Source organism: Chiroxiphia lanceolata, chromosome 14 (genome assembly GCF_009829145.1).
Source record: "Chiroxiphia lanceolata isolate bChiLan1 chromosome 14, bChiLan1.pri, whole genome shotgun sequence".
Lineage (NCBI taxonomy): Eukaryota > Metazoa > Chordata > Aves > Passeriformes > Pipridae > Chiroxiphia > Chiroxiphia lanceolata.
In genome coordinates this window covers 16,032,246-16,047,628 of record NC_045650.1, presented here as the reverse complement: position 1 = coordinate 16,047,628, position 15,383 = coordinate 16,032,246, and the positions used below count along the sequence as shown (strand labels likewise).

General features: G+C 41.1%; 1 protein-coding gene across 3 annotated transcripts in view; it reads left to right on the top strand.

The window, feature by feature from the left end:
- Positions 1-4,105: 4,105 nt before the first annotated feature.
- The window catches only part of FMR1 (FMRP translational regulator 1), a 28,113-nt gene continuing 16,835 nt past the window's right edge, over positions 4,106-15,383 (top strand). Inside the window, exons 1-5 of one of the 3 annotated variants that reach the window (XM_032701892.1) lie at positions 4,106-4,344; positions 12,085-12,137; positions 12,950-13,043; positions 14,091-14,162; positions 14,436-14,584. In XM_032701892.1, the coding sequence (XP_032557783.1) occupies positions 4,294-4,344; positions 12,085-12,137; positions 12,950-13,043; positions 14,091-14,162; positions 14,436-14,584 (419 nt within the window). In that variant the 5' untranslated portion in view covers positions 4,106-4,293. The remainder of the gene's footprint in view (positions 4,345-12,084; positions 12,138-12,949; positions 13,044-14,090; positions 14,163-14,435; positions 14,585-15,383) is intronic. The other 2 variants (XM_032701891.1, XM_032701893.1) reach the window with 2 other exon arrangements.

The window sequence follows — 15,383 nt, the reverse complement described above, 5'->3', positions numbered from 1 at the left end:
AAGTTTGAAAGGTTGAGTTAAAATCTCTACGAACCTCAGCAAGATTAAGCTGAAGCCCCAAATGGGTGTGTAAATAAGACCTGTATAAAATTCCATTAAGAGACTTCGATAGTTAATCGGATTATCATCCTTTAGAAATAATGTTTCATGTGTAACTCTTATCTGTAGTCCCTCACCAAGCCTCAAGGGTAATGTCCCCAGGTGAGGAAAACACTCAGTAGTTCCTGTCACTCTTACCCCAGGTCAATAGGAAGGGTCCTTCACAGACCAGGATGCTGGGGAAGACTGTTGCTGTTGTTCTGAAAGGTTGGCACTGGTGGTTACATTTTAAATTCCTGACCCCTTCAATGTATGGAATCAAAGCCAGCATTTCCTGGAAGATCAATGGAAAAGTAGAATACCTAAGATACAAATCCTAGGGAAATAGTATAAACTGGTACCAATGATCAAGGATGCAGGACTCTGATATGCCCAAGGAGTGACATTTTCCTGAGCTTTCTGTCCTCCAGCTTTCCTAAGGAGGATAAGATGGGAAGAGAACTTTTTCTTATATTCTCTATAAATATTTAAGAAAGCATTTGAGTGAATCTGTTAATGAATAACAGTCAAAGTTGTTTTGTTTTGTATTTCAATTATTTTCATGAGTAAAAGAGGTATTTTTAATTTTTAATCAGCAGATCAGCCCCCAAGTAGAGTAAATCTGAGTAAGAAATAGAAGCACTGGACACCCACAGGACCAGACCCAGGACTTGGAACAGGTGAGTTGGGATTGTTGGGAAATATGAAAGAATTCTGGGAAGGGGAGTAGGGAATTTTAGCTGAATTATAATCCCATAGCCACTGCACACATGGGGGTTGGAACCAGATGATCTTTCAAGTCCCTTCCAACCCTAAACATTCTGTGATTCTATGATTATATACAAGAAAAGTCTAACACGAATTAAATAACATTTTACCTTTGATATTAAAATACTTTAACGGAATTATTGAGATGTATTTTTACAGTGTCATTGCATTTGAAATAAAGACACATTTAAATGGATCTAGTTTACTGTTAGTCTACCTAAGAACTACTTAATTTGTGAACACATTTCAGAAGGGATGGACAATTCAGTCTGAAGATAGTTCAAAGTAAATTAGGAAAAACAATAAGTAATTTGAAAAATAAGAGGAAAGGTTAAGAGTCAATCAGCAGAAAAACTACAGAGTGTGCTCTGGAGATATGTACATGCTCTCATTAAGTAGACAAGGATTAGAACATCCACTACTCAGGACAAAATAAAAATGTTGAATTTGAGCAATGGCAAGGAAAAATTAAGTTAAGTATTAGGGAAGATTATACAATACAGCAGCTTTTAGCTTGCAGAGAGTGGTGAAATCATCAGTGGAAGTCAGAGATAAATGAGACACCTTTATTTTCTGTCTGCTCAGAGATAATCTGCCTGCATGACAGCAACCTTTTTGGTTAAAAAGAAAATAATTATGACAATGAATGCAAAAATGAATGCAAGGCATCATCTCTCCTGGCAGACTGTTGAAATGTTGAGTTGAACCATTTATATGGTTTCTAGTTTAAAAAAAAAAGTACTTCTAACATGAAGAAGTCACAAGAGTGGTCTATTGTACCTAAATTTCTTTATGGAGAGTCTGTAAGATCTAATTTTTGTCTGGTATGGTTTTATCCATACACAAATCTTGTCTCATTGCTCCTCATCTTTAAATTTTTCCTCCTTCAGTCCCTCTTGGACCCTCTGCCACCCCCAAGCAGGTCAATCCTGTGACTGCCTGTTTAACGAGCACAGCAGGATGCCAAACTGAACCATCAGACTGAACTGATCCCTCACGGTACTCAAGAACTTGCTGAGAAGAGTAAACCTGAGGAAAAGAGACCCAAACACTGTCCCCTCAGGGTACATTGCATAGTAATCACACCTTTACATTTACTTCAGTACCACAAAGGCACACAGTAAAAATCACAGCAAGCAGGTGAACACAGCACACAGGAATTGCTACAGACAACTCTCAGTCTCTCATACATTAACAAAAATAACAGAAAGGAAAAGCTTTTGTGGCTACAGTCCTTCACAGCTTTAATGCAAAAAGCAGCCTACTGAGAAACACCAATAAGCAAGGTTTGAAACACCAAAAAAAAAAAAAAAAAGGAGGAAAGATGAAATCATTGCTGATTTCAAGGGTTTTGAAAATTCATCAGTGGGTGCAGAATTTCACCACATTTAAGGAAAACATCACACAAATATTCAGAGAAATCACAGCCATAGTAATACATTGTGATTTTTGAACATAAAGGTATTACAGTTGGGTTTCTTCCTTCTGATTCTTTGTAGTTAGTAGGGGAAAAAAACATAAGAAGATCATGTTATTATTTGTGCAGGTCTAACGTAAGGCTGAACAAGCAGCTTTTGTGCCAGTGTACTTTCAGTTATAAATGTTCCATCATACAGGAACTCTTTATTCACCCCCAGGATCTGCAGTGAACTGCATGCACAGTGTCACACACTGAAGTATCTGTGAAGGTTTCAATGTAGCTAAAGGTTGGACTCTATGATCTTGGAGGTCATTTCCAACCTTAATGATTCTCTGATTCTAAAATAACAGTATGTGCTATGTGGAGAGCTTGTTAGTGTGTTGAACAAAGCGGGACTGCAGAGGGCCCAGCACTGCTCGTCTGGTGTTACACCCTGGGAGGTGATCAGGCCTTCAGCACAACCACCACAGCCAGACCATTCCTGTGCAGATCCACAGTTCACAGAATCACAGAATATCCCGAGTGGGAAAGGATCCACAAGGATCATCGAGTCTAACTCCTGGCTCTGCACAGGACCATCCCCAAGTCACACCACGTGCCCGAGAGTGTCGTCCAAACACTCCTTGAGCTCTGTCAGCCTTGGTGCCGTGACCACTGTCCCTGGGAACCTGTTCCAGTGCCCAACTGCCTTCTGCTGGAAGAACCTTTTTCTAATATCTAACCTAAACGTGCCCAGACACAACTTCAGGCCAGCCCCTCGGGTCCTGTCACTGGTCACCACAGAGATCAGTGTCTTCCCCTCCTCTGCCCCTCACAAGGAAGTTGTAGATCTAGTTGAGGTCTCCCTTCAGCCTCCTCCAGGCTGAACAGACCAAGTGATCTCAGGCATTCCTGGTTTCTTCTCCAGGCCCTTCCCCATCTTCACTGCCCTTCTCTGGACGCCAATAAGCTTTATATCTTCTTATAACGTGGTGCCCCAAACTGCACACAGTACACAAGGTGTATATCCCATTTACATTTTATTCTTCGCTCCTCACGGTGGCAGGGAGGCAGAGCCTTCCCCCGCCAGGGCAAACCCTGCGGGAGCAGACCCAAGCCCGCCAGGCCCGGCCGCCATCTCGTCCTCCATCCCAGCAGCCCCCGCGCTCCTCAGCCCGTCATTCCCTTCGCCTTCCCCGGGGCCCCGCACGACCATCGCTCCCCAGGGCCGTTACTCGGCGCCGTTTGTCCCTCCAGCTCCGCCCGCGCCGCCCCCGCCTCATCCGTGCCCCGGGCCGGGCTGGTGCGGGCACAGCACACTGCCCCCCCCCCCCCGCCCCGGGCCCGCCGGAGGGGCCGCGCGCCCCGGTCAGCGCCGCTCAGGCCGCGCCGTCTGATTGGCCAGCCGGGCCGCCACTCAGGCGCGCGGCGCCGCACCGCGCCACCCGATTGGCCAGGAGGGCCGTCACTCAGGCGCGCGACGGGCGCGGGTGTGCGAGCGGGGGGGCGGGGGGAGAGGGGGCAGAGGCGGGACCTTCAGCCCCGCAACCGCCGGGTCCGCGCGCGCCCCCCGCGCCCACTGCGGCTGCGCGCGCGGGGCCGTTACGGCGGCGGCGGCGGCGGCGGGTGGGCGAGCGAGCGGCGCGCGCCGGCCCCGGGCCCGCTCCCGCCCCGCCCCTCCCGCCCCGCGCGTCACGTGACGCGGGGCCCCCCGAGCGCTCGCGTGCGAACCGGGCCGGCCCCGCGCGCGCGCCCCCCCCCCGCCCCCGCCCCCCCCCCCCTCCCCGCGCGCCGCCGCCGCCGCCGCCGCCGTTTCGGTTTCATTTCCGGCGGCCCCGCGGCCCGGAGCGGCCGCGCCGAGCGCCCGCAACCCCCCCGCGCTGCCCCCTCCTCAGCCCCACGGGCGGCCACACCCCCCCGGGCTCGGCGTGAACCGAGCGCCCCCGCCCCGCACACACACGCCGCTCCTCCCCCGCCTCCTGCGCCGGCACAGAGAAAGGGAAGGGAGGCGGCGCCGCCGGGCCCGGGTCTCCCGCACCGCACACAACATGGAGGAGCTGGTGGTGGAGGTGCGGGGCTCCAACGGGGCCTTCTACAAGGTACCGGGGGCTCGCGGCCGGGCCGGGCCCCAGGGGAGGGAGCGCGGCCGGGCACGGGAGGAGGAGGAGGCGGCGGCGGCTCCTCCTCCCCGCGCTGAGGGAGCGCGGAGGCCCCGGGGCAGGAGGAGAAGGAGGAGGAGGGAGAGCGGGGCAGGGGCGAGGCCGCGACGGGTCCCTCGCGGTGTCCGCGGGGAGCGGACGGGGCCGAGGGGACGCGAGGCCCGTGAGGAGCCGGAGCGGGGAGGCCTCGGGCCTTCCCCCCTTTGTGGGAAGGGGAGCCCCGGGCCGCCCTGCCCCGGCGCTGGGCGAGGATCAGCGCCGGGATGGGGCATTAATTGCTAAATCCTCAGCTTTTGTCGCTACTTAAGGAAAGTCGCTCCGGCCGTCCGGGTTTGCAGGAGAAGCTGCACTGGTGGAGCACGGCCTGCACGGCGGGGAGGAGGGGGGACCTGGGCAATACACATTCCTGGTAAAACGCTGTGGAGGATTCCTGCTCCTGATGCCATGGCAGGGTTCGGTGACTGCTGATGTTAAAGAGACCGTTGCTTGGCCAAATATATCTGTGCTGAGTCGCTAAATACATTTAATTATCAAATGTGCTTCTTATTGAAGCTACTTAGAGGCATTCCGTGTTTATTTCCAAGCCCTTGTGCTTAATAAAGCCATCAGTGAGCCTTGAACATATATAACGAGCACTTAATATGTTTATTAATACCGTGTAGTGTTGTGTGGCTTTGCATGATTTGGGTTGTGTTAATCAGCTTGTTAATAGCGGTATAATTTGTGGTTTTACTCTAATCACAGGAAAATAAATTTCAAGCATGGTGGGTTTGGGCCTACAATCATTGCCTGTTATCAACACACCAGAAAGAGCCATGGATGGGATTCTGCAAGTCTCCCGTGGTTTAAATGTTCCTGGGACTTTAAAAATTGGGCCTAGTTATTGTGCGACATCCAATATTTATGTTAGCAATGAAGGAACAGGTAGAATTTCACACTCGGGTGTTCCTGTGGTGAGCCAGGTAGATATCCAAACGATACAGTTCCAACACCTCCCAGTGTTTCTAAGAGAAAAGACCTCTTAAAAGCTTGTTTTTAAAATATATGTGATACTATCTCTTTCTGAAAATAATACCTTTTTTAAAAAAGTATGTATGGTACAAGTCCAGTGAAGATGGTAAATAAGTATGCTGTGAGTTCACAGTGCTGTAGTTGAAGTTCTAGATCTGTGTATTGCTTCCTGGAATTAAATAATTTAGCATTTTCAAAAAATCAGGTTTACATTTTTAAAGGTACAGTATTCACTCAGAAAGAAAGATAAGGAATAAATTTGTTGCACAGGACAGCTTTTAATGAGGCTTTTATCAAATTCCATGAGAGTATTTACACAGTGATGTGAAAGAGATGATGGTAAAAATGACATGGTGCAATCTTTAGTGACAAATATGATTGAAGAAACTTGGGAGAATTGGAAGCTTCTATAACTTTTATTGTTTATGCTGGATTTTGACATCATAGGCCTCTGTCCTCCTCTTTTATAGGTGAAAGTTTTGTTTGAGCATATGTTCATGGAAGCCTATTTGTGATAGTGTATCCAGGTTATAGCACAGACTTTGCCTCCAAGTTGCATATCACATTTGCCTTTGAACTTTTAGAAATTTTGACATGGGAGGTTTTTTTTTCTCCTCTTAATCTCTGAGAGGACTTGGTAAAATTATCTGACGAGGCAAATGGGCACAGGGATTTATTGGTCTTCACCTGTACTACCTCCCTAGTTAGAGCATCACACTTAAGATAAATGCAATAGTTCTAAAAAAAAAAAATAAATAAAAGATGTTGAGTTTCTTTAAACTCATGCAGAAATGTTCAATGTACACCAGCAATTTTCCTCTAGTCATTCTAGCTAACAGGTTTTTTTTCTGTCATAATGTCTGAGTATGACTCTGTTATAAAGTAATTTATCTAATTTTTTTTCTTTTGAGTTTTATGCCCATTTTGCAGGTGGGGAATTTGGTTGTAAAAAAACAATGTTGACCCAGCATAGCAAGAAGTATGTGATAATGTCAAGTGTGAATTTAGTTGCAAGATGATTTTATTTATTTTCATTTAAAAAGTTTCTTTAGGGAGCCTCCTGAGAAGTATTTTAGAGCAGTAGCACTTCAAGCAAATCAAAAGCAAAACATTTATTTTAGTCAATATCATGGTTTACTGATAAGTTGTGAAGATTTCTTTGGCTTTGAATAATTCTGAAGGTCTTAAACAGAACATGTAAATGTTTTGGAAAAACACCCCTCTGTCTTGATGCTGAGGGGAGGAGTATGAGGCTGTTGGAGTCAGGAAGGGGCTAAGTGGCACAAGTAGGCACCTAACTGCTTCTTTGGGTTTTCATTTCTTTGGGTTTTCATTTCCTTGCAGGTCTCTTGGAGGACCTGAGCATTTTTGAGTGTACCCAGCAGCATTTTCATCTTGACAGTACAAAACTGGTGCCTAATGGTCACCTAAGCCCTGCTAAGGGTAGTAAACCAGTCTTGTCTAACGTCCACGTAGAGGGATCGTGTTCCACACAAAATGCAGGAGGCGGTTTGAGATGCATTCAGACCCAGATTTGAATTAAAATTTCATACCAGTCAGGTGCTCTGTGTTTCACAAGAGTACTGGGGTGTCTTGGTGTCACTGCTGTAGTGGAGACTGGTTCTTTCTGAATGGAATTAAAGTATTGCTTGGTGAATACTTCATACTTTGATGATTTTTTTTTTTTTTCTCCTTGCCTAAGATGAATTATTCCATGGAAAGTGCAGTGCAGTCAGTGGGTATGATTCAGGAATAATTGACAATCTGGTACCTAGAGATGCTTAGTCATGATTTGCTATGTGGTTGGGCCCAGAATCCTTGGAAAAAAAATGTTAGATTCCCTCACTTGTTTTGTGAAGTCTGATCCCACAAACCACCAGGACTGTGAATCCAGGGGGAGGGAATTGCCTTTTTGCAGCTCACAGCCAAGTAACTAAATCTCGAAGATGTGCACTGTTAGGGCATTTCTTTACAAGTCTTTTCTTATATAGGAGTAGTAAATGGGGTTTTGAAGTTCTTATCTCATTCACAGAGGACTATTAGACAGCCTTTGTCTAATCTTTTTGGAACTGGCTTTAGATATTTCCCTCTAAAAGGGGACATGCTGGATGCCTTTCCAACATGGAATTGATTTTTCTTTTCCAGTTTGGGAGTGATTCTCTTGTGTCCTCTGCTAAAGATGGAAAGTGTGCTGTTTATGAGGCAGACAGTTTTGGAATGGTGTTTGTTGTTAACATCTATCTGTTGTCTGTAACCCAATTTTTGCCACTTCTTGCTCTATAACCTTGTGAAAATTTTCCACTTTTTATCCCAGTAGTTTCAGCGCTTTGCTGTTGTTTGCTGGGGTTTATAGATAACTCCATTGAAGCTACAACTGATAAAATCATTCATCTTTATTACTCCTTTATTACTCCAGGTCTCACTATTAGCAACTGTTCCTTTGGCCTCCCATGGCCCTCTGTGTCCATTTTTTCTTTTCTCTCCTTTCACTGTTCATACAGACGTGTCCTCAGCCAGTGTCTCCAGTCTCTGTTTGTGAGCCTGTCTGCTCGGTCCTTCTGAGGACAACAGCCTCTACCCTTTTCCCTCTCCTGGTGACCATTTCTGTGACTATTATTCTTTCCCTATTCTGTTCCTTTGTATGTCCAGCCTTTCTCAGATTTGATTATCCACCGAGTTCCCTTTTGACATTCTCCTTCCAACAGGTATGACATGTTCAGAACCGTTATGCTAACAGTAGATGCACGTTTGTATCAACGTAGCTTTTCTTTATGTTAAAAAGTATATTTTCCCTACTTTCCCTCCTTACAGTTAATTATATTCCTTTATTAAAATGGTTGACAATGCTCACATCTGATGATGTGAGCAGACTTTAAAAAAAGCAGCAAAATTTCATGGCAGCTGGAGCCTTTATTTGTTCCTTTGAAGTGTCTGTTATTCCATTTAGTACAAAAATAACAAATATGTTAGTGTTTCCGATAATTATTACTTTTTTAACAAATAATTGTTAAAATTTAGTCTGTATTTTCAGCAGATAACCCTTCTTAGAATGTGAATGCCCATGTGTTTGAGAAATGCCACATTGTAAACTTTTTTACTTAGTTATGTCTGAAACATGGAGAGAAATGAAATCGTTGATGTGACTAAAAGTCAAATTTGGTGTAAAAAACTTATCACAGTTGATTTTTTTTTTTTTTTCCACATTAGAGAAGAAAGATCAACCTTTGCCATTGTAAAATGTGCTTCTGTTGACAGGTTGTTTTGTGTACTCTTATTTGATATTTCTGATATTAGCACTAGTGGTATCTCAGCTGTTGCATCCTTTCACTGTCCTGTTCTAAAACTATCATAACCACTGTTCTGTCCCTTCGTGGAGGTGCATGTCAAACTCAGGAATATGCACCTTTATGTTTGAATTTTCATGCTTAACTTATGTTCTTTATTTAGAAAAGGCTGATGAATGATTATTGTACTTTTTGTGATATTTGTGTGAGATCAGAGCCTCTTCTCTGCCTCTGCTGACATCTGGGGCTGGCCTGTCCTGTGTTTGTGAATTTGGCTTGTGGTGCTTGCATTTCTTTTTAGCATTCTGTATAACTTCACATGTATCACAGAACTGAGATAACCAAACAGTTCTGATAAGCATTCATTTTGGTTTTTCAAAGGCATTAATGTTTAAATATTAATTTTTTTTAAGAAAAATTTAGAAATGTTTCAGAACTTTCTTGTTTGTGCTTAGAAGCGTGAAAATACAGAGTGCTGGAGAGTCCAAATGCATTTTATGTGCTACAGATCTGTTTAAATATTTATATTGGAGGAAAACTGACATAATGCTGTGATACTTATCACATCAGTTTTTCATTGTCTGTATCTCTGATATTTTTCTGTGTCACAAGAAACTTAAAAACAAGGAAAACCACCTTTCTATGGGTAAATGAGATTAGACAACCAAATATGGATGACTATTAACAATCATTAATATGTTTTGTCTGGTTGTTTTTAAGCATAAATATCACATGGAGGTGCCCAGAAGTGTTGCATATATTGCATGTTTGAAATTAGATATTTGGCAAGGCATTGTTCACTTTGTAATTCATTAAAAATTTATTACAGTGAACTTTTTTAATTTTGCAAGACTGTAAATTAAAAGACAAGCCACAGGGTTATGACATCAACTTTTTTGGCCAGGATGGAGTTAAAAAACGGGTATTTGTGTGGCTGACTCTTCTGAACTTGATGTAAGAAATTGTCAGATTTGTGTTTTTCACTGGCAGTGTCTGTAGTGATGCTGTCTGGGTACAGTCAACAGTTATCCTGATGTTCCTGGTTCAGGATACTCCAGGTTCCTGGGTTGTGACCAAAGGAATGTAGAAGAACTTAAACAGGAGAGTGTAGTTCACTCTGCTTTCAGCCAGCTTTGTGTCTCAAATTTTTACTTTATCCAGATAACATCATTGCTGAACTGTTTAAAGGTCCAGGTTACTCTTCAGCTTAATTTATTTGCGGCACATGGTTTACTTATTAATGGTACATTTTAGCATTATCACCTCCATTCAGGTATATTGCTGCAGTCCCTGGAATTCTGCTCAAGATGGATCAGATGCTCTCAGTTCTGGATATGAGATGTAGTCTTGCTTTTAGCTGCTGTGCTTGTTTATTTTTCTGTCATTTCCTGGAATTTTTTGAGAGTACTGTTTAGAGCACCTTTTGGTGTTTTCATGACTTCTCCCAAAATGTCTTTCATACAAGGAAAGGGGATTTATTTGTTTTTTGACATTTTATGAATGTGAGAAAATTGTCACCAAATTCTTTCTCGGGGCATGGTTTAGTGTTTCTCTTACCTGTTTTCCTCAAGGCTATTAAGTGTTCCTGATATCATTTTTGTTGAATTTGCTCTGTGAAATAATCTCTGCTTTTGCATACTCAAGTATTACTAATAATGCTCAGCCCTATCCTTTTCCAGTCTGTGGCATGAAGGAGCCATACTTAATACTTGGTATTACACAGTTATATGAAACATTGCGTAAATGTTCAGTATTGGGGAGTTGTCTTGCCTCTTTATGTAAAAAGCATTTCTGTACTACTGTCAACATGATCTAGAGATGTGGTCCTAAATCTTCTTTATATCATGTCGTTGAAAAGTGTCAGCTGTGCTTGTAATCCCCTTTGAAGGAATATCTTAGAATTTTGAAATACGTAATTATGAATACTTTAGAGACTGTTCTAAGTATCCTTTGGTTACTAGCAATAATTAAGTCTTGTTCTTGAGAGTATTGAGAGGGGAGCAAGGTGTAAAATAACTTTTTGCTGTTGTCATTGTGGCTTTGCTTTGACTTCACTGTGGCATTAGTGCTGAATGTGTCTGAGTGATGACACTCATGCTCATGTACCACTTAATTTTAGTATAACCCATTCTTGGAATTCTCTGTCAGCCAACTTGCTGCAAGTTGGGAAATACTTTGGAATACTTTATAAAGCAAAAATACCAGAATTTTTTTTTTTTTAAAACTTTTTAGATTCCATATGAGAAAGAAACTTTTCCCTTCTTGTAAGAGATAAGGTCTGTTCTTGTCTTGGAAACGTGGAAGTGTGAGAGTAATAAAATGTTCCACACTTGATTTACTAATTCTTCTACACAAGTGGTATTTGCTGCTAAATTATTTTCAATTTACTGAGAATTGTTTGATCTCCTAGGATGGATTTCATTTGGTAGAACAAACTTTTATACTTACTTTTGCTCATGGGCTTTAATCTACCTACCATGCAAAGATATGTATACTAACAGAGGAATACTCAGCACTTCACCAGTTTGTTTCAGAAGTTCATGGAGATGCTTTAAAAAATAAAGAAAAAAACACACAATCTTTTCATCCCTGGTTGACCTGTGGCCTCCACCATTTGAGGCTAATAAAAATATTTTCATTGATAAATCCCAGAGTTCTTTGAGTATTGATCTTGCTGTTCTGTAGATGGGAGCAGGGGGGATGTTCAGAGTTTAAAGCTGAAAACTAATCAAACAAACATCAGTCAGATGGGTGTCTAAGGCAGGAGGAGCCCTGGCAGTGCTCGGTGGTAGTTTTATCCTCTGTTTGTGGTGCCATCGGGGACAACACCACTGTTATCTGTGCCCAGGAGAAAAAGGAAGGAAGGCTGAGGAGCATTTATCTAAAGTTTGTGCACTACAGAATTAGTGTGATGAAGTAAATGTGGGCAAAACTCTGCTGAAATGGATATAGATGAGTTTTCCTAATGCAATATTCAAATGTGTTTTGAGGTAAAAGAGAGAAGAGACAGAACTTAGAGGTTCTGTGGGGGTTTTTTAAGGAGTACAGGTGTTTAATTTCTTTAAACTTTCCTTATGAAACTATTCAGAATGCTCTTGTCGTTTCTTAGTAACCTCTCCTGTTACTTCTCAAAAGTAGAAAGAATGTATTCACAGCTTGGGCATTCTGTTTGTGTATCAATATGCTGGCAGTCACAAACCCAAGGAGGTTATCAGCTTTCAGGATGTGTTTTGTGTAAGTCTACTGCAAAATTAAAAGGGCTGATTTGAAAGCACACTTGCATTGTGAGTTTCAGTATTTGTGAAAGAAAAGTGTTATGGAGGTTTAAAATGATTTTTTAAAATGTCCACAAGCATACCATAATTATACCTTGTTTCCTCCACAGGCATTTGTAAAGGATGTGCATGAAGATTCAATAACAGTTTCTTTTGAAAACAAGTAAGTGTATTGCTGGTGTTATCCCTACAAATGATAGAGTATCAACCTTGCATTTGATTAACCTAAATATGACTTTGAGTAGCATTTTTTAGATACACTAAACTTGCTGTTTGGCTGTTTTAGAATTAGGTTCAGTATCTACTTTGTGACATTTCTGTATAAATGTTTTTAATGGTTTAAATACTTCTAAGTACAAAACTGGGAAAATAAGCATGTTCTTGAATTTACATGATGACAACCTATGTTTGAATAAGTCAGCAGTTGTCCCATAATTGTCTCTATCTCACGTGAATGTCTTATTTTAGTTTTGGCAGATTGCATTATTACAAAAATTGTTCTATAGATAAGTGAGGAATACCAGTTTTCTAATCTATAAATCAAATTTATCCAGTCTCTGTTAAAGAAACTGAAAATTAAAACTGTATTCAGACTGAATCCTGATCAAGTTTTCATAATCCGTGGTAGAAACAAAGAAAAAGAACATACAGACTTGTTTTGAAGGAAATGTCCAAATGTGTTGTGGAATGTTTAACCTATGTTTCTAATGGTGGTATTAAGACCTGTAATTGTAAATAGAGTAAAAACTGCTGCTGGATGATTTCAAAAGGCTGCAGGTGACATCAGGGGTTCATTTAAGATGCTTAATGGTCACTTAGATGTGGTTTTTTATTATGTGTATGTTGGATCACATTAGTATGCACAGAAGGTCCACAAAGTTTAAAAAGTAAAATTAATGGATTGCAAATGTTTCTGATTTCTGTTTATGAAGAAAATGAAAATGTTTAGGCCATTCACTGTGTTTTTATTTGTAGCTGGCAACCAGAGAGACAAATCCCATTCCATGATGTGAGGTTCCCACCACCTGCAGGCTATAACAAAGACATAAATGAAAGTGATGAAGTAGAGGTGGGTATGTGTGTGTGCTCCAGACACAACACTTGCTCTGAGAAGTGAGAGAACTTGGTGTGAAAAATGTCAGCCAGGCCACTGGAAGGTTTGCTTCCGTGTTATGTGCTGTCACCTCCTTTGATTCCAAGTACTACATGATACACAATGTCAAGCACATCATCAAAACCAGATTTTGACAGTTGTGAACCCCACAAATTCCATGTACCAGAAGAAACCCGTGTAAAATTCCATGTGGCTTGACCTCCATGCTGAGTTACAGACATGATCGCTGTTTCATTGGTTACAGATCAGTCCTTTATCAGAACTGAATTAATTTAGAAATAGATGCTGGACTGTAGTTCTTCAGCTGTAAGTTAATAATGTCTCTCTTAGTAAAATTTCATGCTGAATGAGATAATTTGCATTATATGTGTGTGTGCATAAAATATAGAAATATATGTGTATATGTAAATAATTACACGTATACATAGATTGGCTTTAAAGCAGCACATACCTAAAACCTCCTTATTTTATAAAATTATAAAATGTATAATTAATTCAAAGAGAACTTTCAAGATTTGCATGTTTTGTAAGTTTATTTTCATTTGAAAGATAAGAAAATGGCAAAACTTATTTGATATGAACATGGCTGTTATCATATATGTGCTAAAGAAGTGTAGCTGTGTGTCCTCTCTTTCACTCACTGGTCAGCAGACCTACACACAATTAAAAATACTGTTGATTAAATATTAACAGTTGTAGAAGCCTGAATTATCTCTCTTTGACTGTATGCAAGACTGAAGCAACTAATGCCAGTAGATTGGGTACAATATTATTTATCTGTACAATCTTGCATACATAACTTTATCCCTGCTTGTATTTTCAATAGATAGGTCAGCTGTTACCTGTTTGCTGTGTGGTGCTTAGAGACTTTCTGTACTAATGTACTGTGTACTTTTATGTGCTAATACATTCTACTGGATTTTGTTCCTGTAGAGTTCCTGATCATATTAGTGTCAGCTTTTGTGATGTCTTTTAAGAATGTAACGTATGTATTTTGTTTAGGTTTATTCCAGGGCAAATGAAAAAGAACCCTGCTGTTGGTGGTTGGCTAAAGTGAGAATGATAAAGGGTGAGGTAGGAATATGCATATATACATATATATTTTATATTTATTTATATTTTTATTTTCCCATTGTTTTCTATTTATATATTGATGTGCATGGTGTTTTTAACTAATCTCTCTTCATCTCCCATCAGAGATTGGGACAGTTGCAATTACCATTAACCTCAACCTAAAAAGTCAAATTTGACTTGTGCAGTTAACAAAAGTACCTTTTTCTTCATAGCATAATGCTCACTCTTGTTATATAATGTGTGGCTTGGATGATTTTATTATTTTTATATCAGTTCTACGTAATAGAATATGCAGCCTGTGATGCTACATACAACGAAATCGTCACAATTGAGCGCTTGAGATCTGTGAACCCCAATAAACCCGCAACAAAAGATACTTTTCATAAAATCAAACTGGCAGTTCCCGAAGATTTAAGGCAAATGTAAGTACAAATGTTTCTTAATAACTTTTTTCAAAATGTGGGTAACGTTTGGAACCTGAGACAAGAAGAAATAAAAATGCTTTTCACCACTCCAAATTAATTTTTTTGAATTTTCATGTAAGAATATAGAAAATACAAATGTTGACATGGTTATACTTCAGAAATAGATGATTGTTTTAAATTACAATTTAGTCTTGGAGGAGGAAATGCTTTCTTCAAGGTTTTAGGGTTTGTGTGTGGTATAAGTTAAGATTTTTATTCTTACAGCTGTTCAGTAATATGCACAGATTAATGTGAACTTTTGTTGTCCATGTCAAGTTAATATGTCAACTTTTGGTTCTGGGAATAGCTGTACAGTAATTAAACCTCCCAGAGTATGATACAGAACAGCTAGTTTTCTCCTAGAGTGTGGACATGCTGTTCTCATGTAGATACAGCTCTGAAAGTCAGATTAATATTGACTCCCCTTGTTTACCTTCAGATCACTTTCTGCTTTTTTTGAGATGCATGTTATTGCTTCAGTGTGGAATGAGCTATAAATTGAGGTTAGACTAAAAATTTCTGCAGTTGGTGTTGTAGTACAGAAGTTCACAAAGTACCAAGTGGACAGAGGAGGCCTGGAGAAACCAAATGCAGCATGAGATGAGCACAAGAATGCTGCAGTGGGTACAATGAAATCACATGTTGTACTGGTTTATGATGTGTTTGAAATTTTGGTCTTGCTGATTGTAATGACTGTAACTTTTTAATGTAGTTTTGTTTAACTTGTCATTTCATAGATGTACGTACAGAAGATTTC